Source organism: Rousettus aegyptiacus, unplaced genomic scaffold, assembly GCF_014176215.1.
Source record: "Rousettus aegyptiacus isolate mRouAeg1 unplaced genomic scaffold, mRouAeg1.p scaffold_m13_p_1, whole genome shotgun sequence".
Taxonomy (NCBI): domain Eukaryota; kingdom Metazoa; phylum Chordata; class Mammalia; order Chiroptera; family Pteropodidae; genus Rousettus; species Rousettus aegyptiacus.
Genome location: NW_023416284.1, coordinates 136287145 through 136306437, shown reverse-complemented (window position 1 = coordinate 136306437; position 19293 = coordinate 136287145). Strand labels below are relative to the sequence as shown.

At 33.5% G+C, this 19293-nt stretch overlaps 1 protein-coding gene across 3 annotated transcripts in view; it reads left to right on the top strand.

Moving 5' to 3' along the window:
- Positions 1-19293, top strand: part of MMS22L (MMS22 like, DNA repair protein) — a 112197-nt gene that overhangs the window by 75484 nt on the left and 17420 nt on the right. For all 3 annotated transcript variants that reach the window (XM_016130185.2, XM_036220143.1, XM_036220146.1), the window contains exons 15-20: positions 3624-3817; positions 7250-7400; positions 9120-9271; positions 10107-10249; positions 14906-15065; positions 18466-18635. In XM_016130185.2, coding sequence (XP_015985671.2) covers positions 3624-3817; positions 7250-7400; positions 9120-9271; positions 10107-10249; positions 14906-15065; positions 18466-18635 — 970 coding nt within the window. The remainder of the gene's footprint in view (positions 1-3623; positions 3818-7249; positions 7401-9119; positions 9272-10106; positions 10250-14905; positions 15066-18465; positions 18636-19293) is intronic.

Genomic DNA, 19293 nt, shown 5'->3' with positions numbered 1-19293 from the left:
TAATGAATGGGATGCCATACTTTGTTCTATAATGATCAGTTCATGAGAAACAAGAGCATACAAGGCAGTTAAACCTAGATATGGTGGTCCAGTAAGTGTTTCCAGAAACCTGCCCAAGTTATTAGGGAGGAGCATACTTCAGAGACCAGGCTGTCAGGTACAGCAGGTGGGTGTAGGTTTCGGTGTCTCTCATGTAATAGATGCCTCAATACATTTGCTTGACTGTATAGGGGTGGAGAAGTAAGAGACAAGATAGATAAGTGAATATGTGGAATCACAAGAAGAAGAAGTAGGGAGATGAAAACAGGAAAACAAATATTGGAAAGAGACGCAAAAGAGCAGTCACATGCAAGAATCGGGAATGTGCTTGAAAATAACATAAGCCAAAAGGGGGAGGAAACCAGAGCTAAAATAGAAGCATAAGGAGACGTAGATAACTAGGTATGTGAAAGTTTGGGTGTTAACATAATGTAATGATAGGTTTCCAAACACTTCTGAGGATATTATTTCATATGGTCTTCACAGTAAGCAATGGTAGGTATAGCAAATGATTATTCCCTTTCCTGACTCTTCAAACAAAAATTGGGAGGTTACTCATTTTTTCCCCCCAAGGTCACACAGCTCTGAGTAGCTTTGCTGATAACCAGCTGTGGTACCCAACATGTTATTTCTTTTGCCTCAGTTTCCTCCAAAATCACATTTTACCTTTTATGCAATTTTATACTTTTCTACTATTTGTTGAAGAAGGTAGAAAATGATTCATAAAATAACCATGGCATCTAGAACTATATTATATTCATGTATTTTATGTATGTTTTGTGTTTTATATCGTTACCTCTAGTGACAGAGCTTCTTTCAATGTTTGCATTTTTGTATATGTACCTTCAGTAGATATACAGTCACATCTAATACAGTATATCTGTTTTTCTGTAGTCTTTTTGTAGTTAACTTTCTGGTACAGAAAATGTGATTTTAAAAATTGCCTACAACTGCATAGGATATTTCTAACTATTTTGGGTATAGTTCAAAAATTAGATTCTTCCCTTAGACTTACGTTACAGCAAATCCTTGACATTTCTTGCATTTGCCACTCTCTGATGTCTTCATGTTTACAGAAATTATTATAAGGTCTTAAACAACTTTGTTTTGTGTTAGAATAACAGATTATTATTCTTCTTATCCAGACTGATACTGCTTGAACATACAAGCCATGGAGCAAAAAGTACTTTGCATATCCCCAGGATATATAGCTTCTTTTCAAACCAAAGTACTAAGTGGATTGCACATTTCCAAAAGAAGTCTGTTTTGGGGCCAGTGTCTTACACCTAATTGGAACTGATTTTCGCTGGGTTAACTCTTAACTCGGGTATAATTGCTTATTTTAACTTTTTACCTAGTGGGTTGTTTTTTTTTTCAGAGTTCTAAATCAGATCTCCATAGTAACTCCCAGTTTTACTCTGCAGTAGCTCAAAATTTTGTTCTGGAGAGGTCAGAAGTGGTTCAGATGAATACATTTTTCTCAGTATCTCCTCTAGTTTTCTCTTATACAGAATTCTGATGTTGTCCCTTCCTCTTCAAAAGGCAAAGCTAGAGATGGCTTTTCCAGCTTTTCTTAGGCTTGCTGAAATTTCTTCAACCTAAGCAGAGAGAGAAGAAAATATAGCATTGTTTAAATTGTGTGTATGTGTGTGCATGTGCATGCACAAGTATGTGTCTTAGCGCATAACAATGTGTCTCTTGGTATGTAGGGGAAAACTACAGGCTTCAGATTTCGGGGCCAGCCCTTCTTAGCCATGTGACCTTTGGGTATATTATTTTACTTTCTTACTATCAGCTTCATCTATAAAGAAGATGAATGATACCTATCTCATAGAATTGTTCTGATTTTTACATAAAAATTTCTAAGCACAAAGAGGACGATCAGAAATGATACCTCTTCCTAAGGAATAGATTTTAGTTAGTGAAGGAAATTACTTATTTATTTAGAAATAGTGGGCAAAATCCATTCTACCCAAGTACAGTGAGTTTCTTATCCTTTGAAACCAATACAATTTGCAAATGTTACAAATGGGTTGTGCATATGGTGGTATTATTTTACTTGGACTTCAATATGCTGAAGTGTACTCATGAACTTTGGTTTGCTGTGTTGATGTAGACAGTTAAGTTAGTTGCCAAATAGATTTTAGTGGTTTGATATTCATCTTACTCAAAACTATAGGATCTGAAATCGTTCTCTTGCCACTAGTTCAAGTTGAAAGCATCTCAGGCAGGTTTTTACACAGAGAACATAGCAGATATTTGGTTAGCATTTATGAGAATTGTATGCGATGATATTCTTTCCCCAGGCATTTGTATACTTGTTTTCCTGAGCTTCAAGTAGTATTAAGTAGTGCCTCGTGATTATAAAAGAATTCCAATGTAAAGGGTCACAGAATCCAAATTTATACTTATACTGTTTACTTTTGTATCGTTATGTAAAAAGTACTAATATTTGGTCTTGCAATCAGTTTACTGTTTTGGGAATTGCTTTAGATACATGTACTATTTCTGTATTTTGTATAATTATTTAATGCATCCACTTCTAGATAAACAGATTTTAAACATCAGGAATATTGGAATTTATGTCATAGTTCCTTCTGTTTTCAAAGTACTAATTATTTTTCTTAGTAGAATTCTGCTAATCAAAAAAAGTTTCTGCCTTAGCTCCATCGGTTATTTTTCACTGCTTTCTCTTTAAATGAAGAAAGAAAAATCTCAGGATGGTATCCACGTATTTGTGTATACTCTCAATTGATGTGGCAGTAATTTAAACAGAAACGGGAATAATATCATGGTTGAATATTTAGTTTAAATAATCATATTATTAATTGCTAGGCATATTGCATAAATGCCTTCTATGCAGATCACTGTAAAAACTGTATTTTCCCCTCCATTATTCTGTTAAGATCTAGAGATGTCTAAATTTTCAGTTGGGAAAAAAAAAAAAGTGAGCAAATGATGAAGCAGTTTGAAACAGTATTGAATTCATATTTTAGTATTTTATGGAGAATAACTTTTTCTTGTTTATTGTTGTGTACTATGTGAAAATGACTATGGATCTTTTCGGACTAATGTGCTAAGATTGTATCTGTCACACTTTATATATGCCAGCACAAGGCCTCTGTCTTTTCTAAACAAGGAAAATATTTTAATTTAAAATACCACATATAAGCCAGATATACTTACTTTCCTTTTGCTACATCTGTGTCCTAAAGCTTTCAGGAGAAAATGATTTTAAAAATTGTTTTAATGTCTAGATTGCAAGTAAAATCACTTGTCATAGTGAGTTGCAAAATGCAGACCTTCATTCTGGAGCTGCCTGTTTCTCATTTGGATCTGACATATTAAAAAGCATATAATTAATGGTTGACATTAGTAATTAACATTAACTTTATGGTGCTTAATATGCCATCATTCATCCATCAAATAACCAGAAATGCATAATGTCTTAGCATAAAGGTTTTAATTATATAAAATGGTCCTCCAGTTTTCATATGATATAAATGTTAAAAGCCTTAAATGTATTTAAAGAAGATTTTTGTAAGCATTTGTTGGGTGTTAGCTATATTTTTATCTCTTTTTAGGACTATGCATCAACAATTGTGTCAGGAGCTTCAAAAGGAAAACGTAGACCTAGTTGCACAGTCTTCATTACCAGCTAAAGAGCGCCACCTTGCTGCAGTTGCCAGTGCACTGTGGAGGCATTTCTTTTCGTTTTTGAAGAGTCAGAGAATGTCACAAATAGTGCCTCTCCCACAGCTTGCAGATGCAGCTGCAGGTCAGCTTTGTAATTTGTTTCTCATTTTGCAGACTATTGTCAGTTTTTTCTTCTGTTTGCTTGGTAAAAACTCTTATTTTATTACAGTTGTAATAAATATTTTGACAACCAGGAAGACGAAAAGAATTATATATTTTTAAATTAGTACACTTTGGCTTGTTTATTATTTTCCTCTTAATAAAGGTAAAAATAAAAGATAATTTTCAATCTTAAAAAATATTGAATGTACATAAACTTTTGCATGCAATATTTGGAAAGTAAAGTAATGTTTGATTTCTTATAGTCCAAGTTTATTTTCAGATTATATGTGTAGATATCTAGGTATAAGATAAAATACTCATATAAAGAACAGAAAAAAAAAATGTAGTGAGAATTCCCTTTCAGTCTCAGACGAGACCAGAGTGACATCAAATATATAGACTGTTATTGTTCTAAATTTTACTAGCTTCTCTTTTAGGCTGCAATTTTTACTTAATTTGATTATTAGCCTAATGACATGTTTTTAGGCTTTAAGGACTCTGAATCATAGACATTGTAGGCAAGAATTTGAATATATTTACATATGTGCAGTTTTCTAAGACGAGGTCATTATCTTTCTCAAATAATTATCATAATATATTTTGCCCAAAATATGTTAAGAGGTACTAGAATAGACAGAGATCAGTATGGTGACTGCATGTACTTAAATGCAATTTATATGACAGTATTTAATGTATTCAATTATAATGCTTTTACAAAACCCAAGATCTAAACCAAAGTTTATATTACTCTTGTGTGAATGAGGAAAGCCGAGCTAAAAGCACCACATGAGAGATCGAATGATATAAATTTTAAAAGATCTTGATTTCTGGTAGCACTTTCCTAATTAAAGCCATATAGTAATAGATTGAAGAATTGTGACAGGACAACATTTTCCAACTACTGTAATGTGTATGAAAACAAATATTGGTATTTAATTAGTGTAACCAAAGCAGTCATTAGTAGCCAATATGACTTATTTTTTTTCTATTCACCATCCCAACTCCCAATGCATAAAAATAACACATAACTTTAGTCGTTGCTGTCCTAGGTGCTGAAAGTAAGTACTGTATTAAGCAAAGTAAGTATGTGTTTGGGGTTTGTTTTGAAATAAAGATAGGTTAGGAGAGAAAATTTTCCTGCATTAAAAAAAAAAGGTATCGAATATCTACTTTTATTGCCATTAAGGAAATACCAGTAGCAGAAAGGACTGCAGTTCTTTTTCTTATATATGAGCTGTATATCCTCATGGAGCTTATAATCTATCGTGGGGAGAAAACAAATAAGTCAAATATGTAGTACATTATATGGTAGTAGGTGCTGTGAAGAAAAATAAAAATGTAGAGGCAGATTTTAATTTTAAATAGAGTATTCAGGGAGACCTGAGCAAGTACCATTTGAGCAAACGTAAAGGAGAGACCAATGCTAAACAGACGTCCAGAGGCAAGAGCATGTCTGGTGTATTTGAAGAACTACAGGGAAGCTATAAAAGCTCATGTGGTTTAAGTTGGGAGAGATATGATCAGTAGGTAATGGAGAGCTAGTTTGTGTTATGCCTTGTATGCAGTTGTAAAGACTTTTACATTTACTCTGAGATTGGAAGCTGTTAAAAAGTTTTGAGCAGATGAGTAATAACCTTCTGGCTGCTAGACTGAGAATTGACTATAGGAAGGCTAGGGGAAGAAGCAGGGAAGCCTGTTAGGGAACTATTGCAACAATTCAGAAATGAACAGCTTGGGCTGAAGTGGTAGCAGCAGAGGTGGTGAAAAGTGTTTAGATTTCCAGTCCAAAGGGAGAGAATTTTCTAAGTGAGTATGGCATGGTAAGGAAAATAGAGAATCCCAATTGCTGAGAAGAGGAATTCCAGCATGTGTAAATTTTATGAGGAAAGACTAGGATTTTGATAATTGGACATGTTTTTTGAGATATTCATTAAAATCCAAGTAGAGATGTTAAGTAGGTACATGGATAATGAGCGTAGTGTTCAGGGGAGCTGTCCAGGCTGGAGATTTAAATTTGAAAAATGAACTGGATGAGATCACCAATAGAGTAAGTATTGGTGAGAAGAGAAGTTTGAGGACTAGGCTCTAGGATATCTCATGTTCAGATTCGTAGGGTAAAGAGAAACCAAGAAAGGAGTGTCAGTGAGGTAAGAGGAAAACTAAGAAAGTGTGGTGCCCTGGAAATCAAATGACAGACCATTTTAAGGAAGAAGTGCTCAACAGTTCAGATGCTGTTATTGGGTCAAGTAAGATGAGGCCTGAGAATTGATCATTGTATTGAGCAAGGAGGAGGTCACTGGTGACCTTAAAGAGCAGTTTTAGTTTAGTGGGAAAAGGTCTGACTGGAGATGATTCAAGAGAAAATGTGAGAAGAGGAATTGCAGGCTGCAAACGTAGATAAATCCTCTTGGATATCACTGTTTAAGAGAAGTAGAAAAAATGGAAATGTTAGCTATAGTGGGAAGTGGAGTCAGAGAGACTTTTTTTTTAATAACATGGAAGAAATTTCAGCATATTTATAATGCTGACAGGGATGTTTTAAAGCAAGGGAAAAATTGATGATGCAGGAGTGTCACTTATGTTTCAATGCCCAGGAGAAATGGGATTCCATAGAGGACTTGGCCTCACATCGTCTTGGTAACAGAAGAGTAAATGGGCCCAGGTAGAGGTGGCCATGTAGATGTGGCAGGAGCTTGTTCTCTTCTGATGTTTCTCATTTTTCTGCGAAGTAGTAACTAAGGTGTTAACTGACTGTGAAAATGGAGAAGAGGTGCTGGCTGGTGACAGAGAGGAAGGGATGTATGCAGTAGTCCTCTGGGAGAATAAAAGCCTGAATTGACTAGAGAAATGTGGTAGGAATGCTGGCAAGCTCTAAGGGCCCACTTAAAGTTTATAGTCATATTGCACTTGTTCAACATGGTTAACTCAGGAATTCTGGTTTCTAGGCTTAGTGAGTTCTGAAGGAAGTGAAGTGTCATAGAGTCATTGTAGGAAATCGCTGTTTAATAGAAGAGAATGTCCAGTGTCTAAGGTGAGACTGAACCCTTCACTGGTAGCAGATGGCAAGTAAATTAGCCTGATTGGAAAAAGAGTAGATGCTAAAATATATTTTTAATATGTGTTTTTTAAATGAGGAAGGCACATTAGAGACATCAGGTTTAGAATATGCAATTTGAGGTAGCCATTATAGATTAATAACAATGCTGAGATAGGTTATTCTAGACCCTTTCTTGGAGATCTGGATGATCACAGAAACTTTTTTGACAATATGAATTGTTTCAGCACTTCGTTCTATGTTTCTAAATGTGACATTTAATTATTTAGTGCTGAATTTTTTTTATGATTGATATAACTTTGGGAGGCGAAATTTTTAAAATGTTCTCACTATAAGTTTCTTACATTTTAAATCTAGATTTTACTTTGCTAGCAATGGACATGCCTAGCACTGCTCCATCAGATCTTCAGCCTCAGCCAGTTCTATCAATGATACAGCTTTTTGGGTGGGATGATATTATCTGGCCCCAAGTTGTAGCAAGATATTTAAGTCATTTCCTCCAAAATAGGTAAGTGATTTTCTTTCAGGTATGCATAATAACGTGAACCCATGATATATCATTACACTAGGAAGGTAAGAATTTTCACAAAAGAAACTGGTCTTTACCAGTCTCATTTTAGCACTTTATAGTCTCATTTTTGGCAGTTCCTTGCTTTGGGGGTTTTCAGCATCTTTCCACTTGTAGGAAAGCTAACTTAGGTTTTGTGGCCTGCTTTTCTTTTTTTTTAAATGTTGCTGCTTAAGCCCTTTTTCAAAACCATTTTTGTAGGAATACTATATTCCCATCCTGAAATGATCTTTCTGCACTCACGATTGTGAAAGAAATTATGCAGTTAATATCTGAATCCATAAGACACTGATATGTTATGAAATTTTAGTTAATGATAGCTTTCCTTTTTACAGTTAGATTTTTAAAGATTTGACTCTCAATTTGGGTGATCATTAACAAGACACTTACTTCACTATCCTGGACATTGGTTTCCTTATCTATAAGTACCCCTTGCCACATTACATAAGAGATCTGAGGAACCTGAATAGGAAAAAAATATACAATAAAGTAGAAATTGTGTAATCAGTAAGATTTGAATAAGAATATTAAGATGAGGGAAAGTAAAATCAATATACAAACCTAAGAGGCTAAGTGTAGTTCTTGTTCAGGCTTGCCAGTCAGTGAAAGTGAAGTGTTCTCATAAGGAAGTTCATTAAACAGTCATTAAGACATTTTTCTCATTGGCTTTCAGTTGTAAAGTAAAAGAGTTCAACTTCAATTGGGTTACTTTTAGGATCCTTTCTAGCTTGAAAATTCTGTAATAACAACAAACATAATATTTATTAAACACTTGCAGAAATAATCTGAAATTATTTTAGTCTTAAAATAATATTAATGTATTAGTAACAGTTGAAGAAGTGCAAAGATGTTAAATAGCTTTGGGAAGATTTCATGGGTAATAAATGACCAATCTAAGTGCTTATGTATTGTGTATTCTTTTTATGATAATTTATATTCGAAGTAATTCAAAACAGTATTTCTAGTGTTTATACATATTTTTAAAATTTCTGACTTTGCATAACACTCTATAGTTAGCGTAAGACCATCCTCATCCTTTCTACCCCCAGTTATAAAATGACTAGAAATCAAATTAGCCAAGCCTTGGGCTTTGTAGAATGAATTTTTTAAAATTTCTGTCAGATTTTATTTTGGAATTCTTTAATGATGACTGCCTGTGTGGTGAGGGAGCAGGAAAGGAAGGGATGATGGGAATGGGATTGGTCAGGAGATCCACACAGAAATACTTTTTGCTTTTAACTTTTTTCTTATATGCATAGTCATGACTGCTACTCTGTTTACTCTAACGGCTACTGTTTTTTATAGTACTTGCCATTTCCTTCATTATTATCTCACCAAACCTCTTCCTTGCTTCCCCTCCTTTAACCATATTCTTCCTTATCTCTTTCCCTTGGCATAAACCCAACACATATGCCATCAGTGGAAAAAAAATTAAACATTACAAATGAAAGCAAAAATATTTCTCTAAAATATCTTTTTGTGTGTATCGTGCTGTTCATTTTCAGCAATGCATGTCTGTATTGGTTGTGTTTGTAAAATAAATGAGGCCAAGAAGTGAGGATGTTAGAATGTTTTTCTTTATTTCTTAATCTTTCTACTCAGGGAACTTATTGTTGGGTTTTGTTTTTGTTTTTAATATCCATCAATTTATCTTTACAGCATGTTATGTGAAGCCCTTTCTCATTCAGGCTCTGTATCTTTTCAAACCTTAACTATAAGATCGTGGATCCGTTGCATTTTGCAAATGTACTTAAAAAATCTCTATGAACCTGATGATTTATTAATTGATATGAACCCCGAACAGGCAGTTGGTAAGTATTGCAGGCATCTTCCTTTCTGGATAACTAAATACGTTTAAAATTTTTCGTTTTGTTACATAAATTAAGAGAAAACTAAAAAAAAAAATTTGTAATAGGTATGAATATACATAGAAATTTATTTCCTTTTGCAGCCTATTTTTCTTGACATTTTCCTGTTGCTATATATGACAAATTTCTCTCCTACAAAGATAAAAGAACTTACTTCTTTGGAAGCCAAAAACAAAAACTTGCTCCTGGGTGACAAGCTTTTTTTTTACCTTGAAGAAACCAGTCACATACACACACAAAAAAAAATGGAAAAATGAAGTAAATCAGCAGATACCACACTGAAAATCCTAAAAAGAAAAATATCTAATTATGAATCATTCTCTCCCATTTTATATTAGATATTTTGCCTTCTGCTTTACTATTATTTCCTGAGTGATACTTGAACTTTTTTTTTTTGATATCATGTACAGTTCTGGTTGTCTGTAGGACATGCCTTATCTTAAAGCTATTCTTTATTGCCATTTATAAATTGCACAAAGGCTGGTCTAAGAAAATGCTCCAGATTTACTTCGATATGTTATTACATCAGTTGGCTCCTCACGAATGATTTTTAGAGCTACAATGTTCACATGTACATGTTTTTTTTTGTTTTGTTTTCAAATAAAACCCTTCCTCAGTGACAGAAACTTAAAGTTTTTTAATTATGTGGAAATTCGAATTTTAAAAGAAAGTATGTTATAAATGAAGAATGTTATACTTTCCATTCTCATTCATATATATAACATATAAACTTAAATAGTAATTATATAAATATGATGATGTCATTTTATTTTAACAGAAAAAGAGTATATGGAACAGTTGGCTGAACTGACAAGGTTGCTGTTTAAACTTTCAGAAGTAAAGAATATTTTCTCAAAGGCACAAATTGAATATGTCCCCATCCCTGAAGACCCTAAAAAAGCACTTGTTCAATTCCTTGAGGTATTTTTTCATTTATTAGTATAATTGTCCAGATCAATTATGATAATTTTTCAGAAAAATTTGAAGTGTTCACAGTGTTTTTCTATAAAAGGAATTTTTTAAATTGAATAATAAAATGGGGTTCCTGATATTATAAAATTTGGGAGGAATAAAAATGTGAATCTACGGTATAGTACAATTCACTCTTAAGGACAGCAGAAAAGTTACATGTAATAAGAAATAAGAGTAAAGAATGCTACATACAAGCCTTACACTAAGGCCGACCTAAATTGTAAGAATAGCTTATTTCTAAAATTGCTGGATAACAGTATCCTTCGGGTACTTGAGGACTAAATTTCCTTGTATGTGGTTTGTAATACTTCCAACTTAATGTTTTACCATCCTGTAGCAAACTGTACATTTTATAGTAAAATTTTATTATATTTAGCATAAGCATCAACTATTTCATAGTGTCATTGGGGCTTTAAAATCCAATCCATTTGTTTCGTCTTCATAATAAATATTCCCAGTCAACATTTTATTTTCAATTATTATTAATTTTGTAAGAATCTATCTTATATGATAATCTTTGCTTTATAGCCTAGTTTAGGTTGTTAATGTGTTTGCATTTGTGGTTTTCTAAGCTATTCACAGTAAAAGTTGGTTTATTTTCCCTTGAAGCAGTTGGTATTAACTGCAATGAAAATAATTACAGCCCATAAGCTCTTTTTATAAATGTAAATTCGTCCATTGGTTTCCATTAAGTTAAAGTACAACTGTATGGCAATTAGAGATGTCACATAAATCCTAAAAATATTTAGTAGTAGGATACACATATGTAAAATACACATTTCTGTTGAGCCTTATATTTAGTTGTTGATTGGCTCTCAACCTGTAATTAATTAACCAGCTATGCAAGGAGCCATTCTGAACTAGAAAGGGAGGTAGAAAACATGCATTTCGCTAATCACTTTCAAAGGCTCTTTTAATTTAATCCAGTCCATGTTAATTATTCTTTCATCAATCGATAAATAATAGATGTTTACTAAATGCTAGATAGTGTCATGTAAGGATTTCTTAGGGATTTGAAGAACCAAAAGAAGTAGTCCTTGATCATAAAGAACTTTTACTTGTCTGAGAATACAAGATATATAAAGAGGTTTAAATAATAATTTAAGATTGTATATATTAAGTGCCAATTGATAGATCAATCACTAAGTTAAGAATTCAGAGAATCTTGGTATAAGGAGTTTGGATTTTATCTTGTGAACAGTGTGAAGGCTTTATAAATTTTTAAGTAGGTCTGATTTGATTAAACAACTTTTAGGAAAATTAGTAACAGTAGAATAGATTAAAGGTTTGGGAGACCTATTGGCCAGAAAATAGGGAGATTTAGAAGAAATAGAAGATTGAATTATGGAATTTTTAAACAGGTATGAAATAAATACTATAACTAGAAGCATGATGATTCTTTAAGGAGAAATAGGGACATTATAATTTAGGGTGGGGGAGAAGTAGCTAAGATGTTCAATTTTAAACTTGTTTGATTTGAGGTTTTATTAGACATCCCCAAAGATCATACCAGGTGCTATGACAACTCGTGTGAAATGTCTACCAGGGAAGCTCATTAGCAATTCAGTGTCCAAGGTTTTTAATGTGGACTGGTCACATAGATTGTCTTTGCCTAGCCACCTATAAAATTTCAGACTCCCAGAAGGGAAGCAGGTGCTCAGCATAAACTATATTGTTTGCACAATTAATTTAGGCTCAGTGAGCCATTCTTATCAGGAAATAGTGGGAAAACTAAGGTCCTAAAACACTAGCCAAAGGCCAACCTTTCAAGTAGGTCTCTTTAAGAAGAGCAGTCTTGGGCCTGCTATGTTAATTCTTTTCTGCACGGACTGAGAGTATGACGTGTGTAGTGATTGTCAAGGCACTGAGAAATAGTCTCAGGAGGTTAAGGCTAATTGGAGAAATATTGAGATCTAGGGCACTGGTTCTCAAAAGTGTGTTTCATAGACCTCTGGGGAATTACTGATACCTTTTCAGGAGCTCTACAAGCTCAAAAGTGTATTGATATTTGCACAAATAGTGCAAAAGCTTTAGCATGAATCAACACTATGGCCCAAGATTATACCGGCCATCATAAGAGAAAAACAAAAGTCAGTTTTATTTAAGAATGTCCTTAAAGAACCAGTAAAAATTATTTATTAGATTTTTGACTCGAGTTCAGGTCCTTTTAATGTTTGTGGAAACAATAGGAAGTATACATGAAACACTTTTTCTGTATACCAAAGCTGAATGGTTGTCTAAATAAAAACCTCTTATGTGATTTTTTGAGTTGCAAGCTGATGAACTGACTGCTTTTATCCTGAAAGAACTGACAACGTACAGTTATTCAGACTTAGGTATTTGGCAGACGTTTTCTCAAAAATGAGTGAAATGAGCCTGTCACGTCAAAGAAGACAACTGATGACAGTTGTTGCTAATGACATAATTTGAGCTTTTAAAAAAATTAGAATTTTGGAAACATTTGCAATCATGAGCTTGAAGCTTCTTGATACTTAAAGACTTTTCAGATGACAGTGGTGGGGTATTAACCAATATGATTATTTTAATATGGATAATGATATATGTTAGCATTGATTGGGAAGCTGCATAACCCAGTAAACCAAAATTTTCCAAGTGACCAATACAGGTGTTTTAAAAGGCATGCATAAGTATAAAGCGGTCATTCACTGAGCAAGATGGACCAGTTTAATAGAGTACAAAATGTTCATTGATGTGGTTTTGGGATTCCATATTACAACTAACCTTTACGGACTACTACTTGTCAAGTTTTGGCATAATATCAAAGAGGAATTTCCAGTTATCTGAAAAATGTATTAAAACACTTCTTCCTCTTTCAGCTACATATATTTGTGATACTAAAATGTTTCATCTGCAACATATTATGAGGAGAGAGTGTATACAGAAGTAGATATGAGAATCTAGCTGGCTCCTATTAAGCCAGATGTTAAAGAGATTTGCAAAAATGTTTTTAAAAGCCACTTCTCATTAAGTGTTTTTTTGTTTTGGAAAGTAGTTATTTTTCACTAAAAATATGTTACATTAACATGCAATGTTTATTATTTTTAATAATAAATAATTTACATTTTTCCCAGTTTCTCATGTGGTGTAAATATCAATAGACATAATAGTAAGCTCTTTAAGTTTCTCAATTTTTAAGAGTATGAAAGGGAACTGAGACAAAAAGTTTGAGAACTTCTGTTCTAGGGAAAAGAGTGTAGAGAACCAAGGGCAGAGAGCTAAATCAAAAAGAGAATTCACCAAGTATATCTCTTGTTGTTCACATCCATTTATCTTCACAGTCCCTCACTCAAGTCCACTAAGTTTCTTATCTTTTCCTCTATCCCACGTTTTATTTTCAACATGACTAACTTTAAAATCACTGTGGGTAATTTACCTGAAGCCTCTGTTTCAAAACTTTTCCAGTAGTCTTTCAATGATCTTTACTTTTACCCTGTTTAATCCTCCCACTCCCACAGCTAATCCTTGAGCCATGACATCTCTTGGAGCATCTGAAAGCTCTTTGACTATTTACCACCTGTCCCCCTCCAGCTTTTTGACTGACACCATTGACTTCCTACTCCCTTTTCTCCAAGTGCAACATCCTCTCAAGGCCTCACTTCATTCCCTATCCACCTTAATCATACCCCAAGGGGGCCTCACGTCAGCTGCCCTACCAACACCCTCACAGTCTTCCATCCTTGTCTTTTGGTTATACCTACAATCTCTCAGCGTTGATTTGATACAACCACTTACTTTCTCTCCTTGACTTATCTGCTGAGAACTGCAGTAAAAAAAATTACATATATTGGTGCCATTGTGTCCAGTATAGGTCACTGAAGCTCACTGTAAGTTCCCAATAATGGTTTAAAAACTTTACTGCTTATCTCAAATCGTCTTAACCCATCTCTAGCCAGTTTTCTTGATTCTTTTTGTAACTTCTCACCTCTTGCTTATTGTCACCCTTCCTCTATTTATTCTTTATTTCCTTTCCTCTTCTTCACACTTCGCTGTTCTTACAGTCTCATCTTACATTCTTTCCACTACCTTCCCATTTTGCCATCTTTACTCTTTGTGCCTCATCCTTTTTTCCTTTGAGACATCTAAACTGCCATCTAATGTCTCATAAAGGAAATTCTGAGGGGAAAAAAAATTCATCACAAGGCTGAACTTTATAGAGGGCTTACTTATAAGGATTTGGTAACCTTGTGTATAGAAGTCTTTCTTATGGAAATTTGGGGATTTTGAATTTCCAGCTGTAAACTAGGATTGTTTGGAACTCTTAGTGTGATTTGGTTATAAACTTCTTTATATATCACTTTCATGTATATTTTTACTAATGTTTTGCTGAGTCAGATCTCATATGAATAATTATTGGGGAATTGATTTTTTAAAGTTTTATTTTAGCCTTTGTTTTAATCATAAAAGGAATTATTTTTAGTTGTATTTTAATTGCTGTGAACATTTATTGGAAAGTTAAAGATGAAGGCTTTAATGTAAGGTAGGTGTGTGTATGTTGTGTGTAGATAGAGAAAAATTAATCTTATTTTTTGAAGTCCGTATTGTATAAAACTTGGAAAGCTAAATCATGTTTTTCCTTATTTATAGGCTGTTGGTATAACTTACGGGAATCTGCAGAAACTTTCTGATAAATCTGCCATGGTCGAAAAGTCCTTAGAATATCTTGGTGAAATATTAAAATATATAAAACCTTATTTGGGAAAAAAAAATTGCAGTGCAGGGCTGCAACTGACATATAGGATGATGGGTATGTATTTCTGACATTATTAAAACTTCCTGAGTTTGAGTCTATGGTATCATGATGGATAGGAATATACTAATAGATTGGCTAAATCACTATTCTCCATACAATCATAAGAATAATCTGAAAGAGTGATTTAGCTTAAAAATAATTCATGTTGGCTTTCAAGTAAATCTCCGTCTTGCCCCACCTCCCTGCAGAATTTTTTTTGTTATACTTGTGTTAATATTAAAATTAATTATGATCACTACAGAAAATATGCCAACACCAATTTGCTGTCAGTAGTCTGTTGTGAATCACTCATATTGTGGATAATTAAAAGGGACCTTTTTTTAATGCTCATCTATGCCTTTGTTAAAATTTAAAAACCATCAGTCTCTTTTATTTTTATGGTTATGAAGGAGGTGTAATAAAGAATTTATTACAGCACTAAAGATATTTATGCTTTATATCTTGTTTCTCACAACACTGTTTTCTTTCAAAAAGAAATCTTTTTCTGTGCTTGTTCTATAACAACAGAGTTCATCCTTCTTTAGGAAGTCAGTAATTTGAATATCTTTGTTCACTAAAACCATGTTGCTAACCAAAAATAGGAACTGGATAAAGGAAAATGAGAAGGATTTCCCTAGAAGTTTTTATACGGAATTTAAGTTTTTTGTTTTTTGTGTGTGGCCGAAACCTTGTATCTCTTTTCTTTGATCTTGTAAATGTGAATAAATCTGATTTGGCCTGTCTGAAACCTTTTTCTTTGTTGTGAAAGATAAAGGAGAATGTGAAAATGTGTAAATATGGATGATTTAGAACATAGTGAAAACTATAGTAGCAATTCAGGCATCTTAATTTTAGAGAAAAATGTGTGTGAAAATTTACTATAAATTTAACATAGTAAAATGTAGATTAGTAAGTCAGGGGACATGTTTATTTTACAAAATAAATGAATACTTTATCAGGGACCACAGAATCTTTTTTGGGTTGGTGATATGTAGGCCTAGGGCAGAAGTCTCCTCATGAAGAACTGAGGGCCTTGTTTTGTTACATGGTTGAGTTTTAATTTAGTGGGTAGATTTGTATTCTTTCTTTTTGTCTAAGCCTTGGAGACTGGAAATAGAGTATACTGATACAGTGTTGCTCATTGAATTCATTAGAATGTAGGAACAGATAATTTATTGTCTTCTATCTGGCAAAAGGTTTAGAACAAAACAGAGAAATAGCAAGTATAAACTTTTGAGAGCTCGAACCTGTGTTAAGCGCTCAGGGTTGGGGTATCATATCCACTTGAAAGAGAGTTTAATCACTGAAATTTTGTGCTTGTGCTTTTATCTACCTTTCCAGTTCCTAATTGGGGATACCTCTACTGTTCATTTGCAAGGTGCAAACTGTTAATAAAATCACACTTCAGATTAAGGTATCTGGGGTTTTAATTGTAGCTCAGTAATTTCTGAGAAAGCAAGATTGAGCCATCAGTAATCTCTCTTCGTATCTGCTTTTTGGTTTTTCTTATTCTTCATGTCTTTTACTTTTTTGTTTCCATGCCTTTCCTTTTGATCATCTTTTTCTTATTGGTCATTCTTTTCCTTTTGTCTTTGTAGTTGAAATTCTACCCATGTCCCTTCAGTATCGAGCCTAAATGTTGCACCTTCCTGCACTCCCAAGTAAACTTGATCTCTCTGCTTGTGCTCCCATCCATCCTTATGACATTTTTCGTAGCTTGACATTTATTATAATTATTTGTGTACATAGCATGCCCATACTAAATTTTAAATTTACTCGTCGTAGTGGCCATATTTTTCGAACTTTTTATTCCTATTGTTATGTTGTATTTTAAACAAATAAGACCATTTACTGAAAAAGAGAGGCAGGGAGGGAGAGGGAGAGAAAGAAAAAGAAAGAATGTATCAGGCACTGACTGGATTAGAAACTGAGGATACATCAATTGAAGAGCTCAGTTGTAGGCGATGGCATATACCGAATAAATGTATTTCTGGAATCCAATAATTTTATAAACCTAGCTCATAGTACATAATGTATTTTTCAATGTTCCTAAATGAGAAAAGTTATTTTCTAACTACGCATTTTAAAAATATGTATTGTAATGATCCCAGGCCTCATTTTTTAAGGCATAATATATGCATACAGTAGAAAATAAGTAATTACATAAGAAATTTCATAATGCACTTCTCTTTCAATTGTGGGAGTAGGTTCTCCACAATTTTTAAATATATTTTTAGTTTTATCAGTAAATAAGTAATATGTTTATAGCTAGGAAAATGACTTGTTTTCTTACAAAGCTACACTATATATTTAAACCTTTCCCAAAGTTTTTTACTTAGAAATTTTCTTTGCATTTTCACTACTACACACTCAAATGTTCTTTGTTGAAACTTAAAAAAAGTAGGGGTCTGTTACAACAGTAAAATAAATGTATCACTTATGCATTCTATTAACTTGTAAAACTTAAGGTCTTCAGCAAAGCATTTTAACTATTGCAGAAGGTGAAATACAAGGGTCGATGATGCATTTTTGGTCAGAAGGTCCTTGCTTTTATAAGGTAATACCTGTGTGACACCTAAGAGTGACATGAATCATTTCAAATGTCAGTGATGATGGCAGTTCCTCTTGTGGGTATATTAATGTTAATTAGAATGTGAGTTCTTTTTACATTGCTGTCATTCCGAAGTTTTCCCGCCTACTACTGGAAGAGTGAGGAGCAAGTCAGCATTATTTAAAATATTGCTAAGTGAGCATTGTGTTTCTTTATGATTGATTATTATATTTCCTTTTACAACAGAAAATTAATGTTGCCTTTTGTTGTTCTTAGAAGTGATCATTGGTTGGATTTTTTTTAACGTCAGTATACTCTCTATAAGCATATTTTTGTGTTCCTTCAGAGCTTGAATTTTAAACTTTGTTTTATGAAAATGAATTTTATCACCTTTTTAGCTTTCTAAGATGAAATAAAATATAAAAGTTTATGTGGTACATGTACCACTATGCTTTTTGGACAAGCACTTAATGATTTCCTTTTAAATTCTTTTTTCCAATAAAGGGAGGCCTCAATAGCAGTAATACACTCTACTGGGAATTACATAACTGCTTTTAATTACTTTATTAAACAAAGGGTTCTCATTTATTAAGCTTTACTGACATCAGATGCAGACTCGCAGCATTAAGGAAACTGCACTACATTTCATGTACTAAAGAAATCTTTACTTTTCTATTGGCCCAGAACTCTGAAATTTGTCTGTTTAGTGAAATATATGATTTAACTAGGTCTTTTGACTCATAATGTTTCTTATTGCCTATTTTAACTTGTTCCTATGTGCTTTAAATATACATTTTTTAGTAGAATGACAAATTTTCCATTTAGTAGAAAACTGTAACTGCTTTTATTACTCTTCTTTGTTAGGAATTCTTGTTAAATCATGGGCGCAGATTTTTGCCACCTCTAAAGCCCAAAAATTACTATTCCGGATCATAGATTGTTTGCTGCTGCCACATTCAGTGTTCCAGCAAGAGAAGGAGCTGCCTGCACCTATGTTTACTGCAATTCAGAAGAGTCTTCCTTTGTATCTCCAGGTATAGTGGTTGTTTAAAAGTTAAAAAAAAAAAAAAAAAATTGAAACTTTACCTTAAAACAGAGTACTAACTGCAGGTTTAAAAACCGTACATTGTAATCGCAGTGTTTATGTGTACATGTGGCAATTCCACTGAGCAATTTTTTAATTCCTTTCGTATTTGCCTCTGAAAACGAAGATGGAAAAGGCAAAATCTCCACTCTCAACAAGCTTAAAGTCAAGAGAGGAGGCTGACTAGCATAGACACACTAGTAGTGTGCTCAATATTTTTCTTAGGGCCTCAGCTGTTTGTCAGCCAAACTGGATTGAGGAGATGTGAGAGAAGACATTATAAAGGATATTTGTCTAAGCAGAGTGGGTATGAGTTGAAGTTCTATTTCTGTCAGAGGGAGCAGCATTTAAAGGGCCTGGTTTTTCTAAGAAAATATGACACTGAGAAAAAGCAAATAATTCTCTTATAGGTGGAGACTTTATAATGGAGGAGCCACATACTGGAGGGCATTATATGCCATGATAAGGAGTTTGGACTTGTTCTTTAACATGGGGGCTCTTAATGGATTTTGAGCAGAGAAGTGGGAGTAACATTTCCATATTAGAAAGGTGATTCTGTTGGCAATATCTAAGATAGTTGGTCCATGTGGAGGTAAGATTGAAGGCTT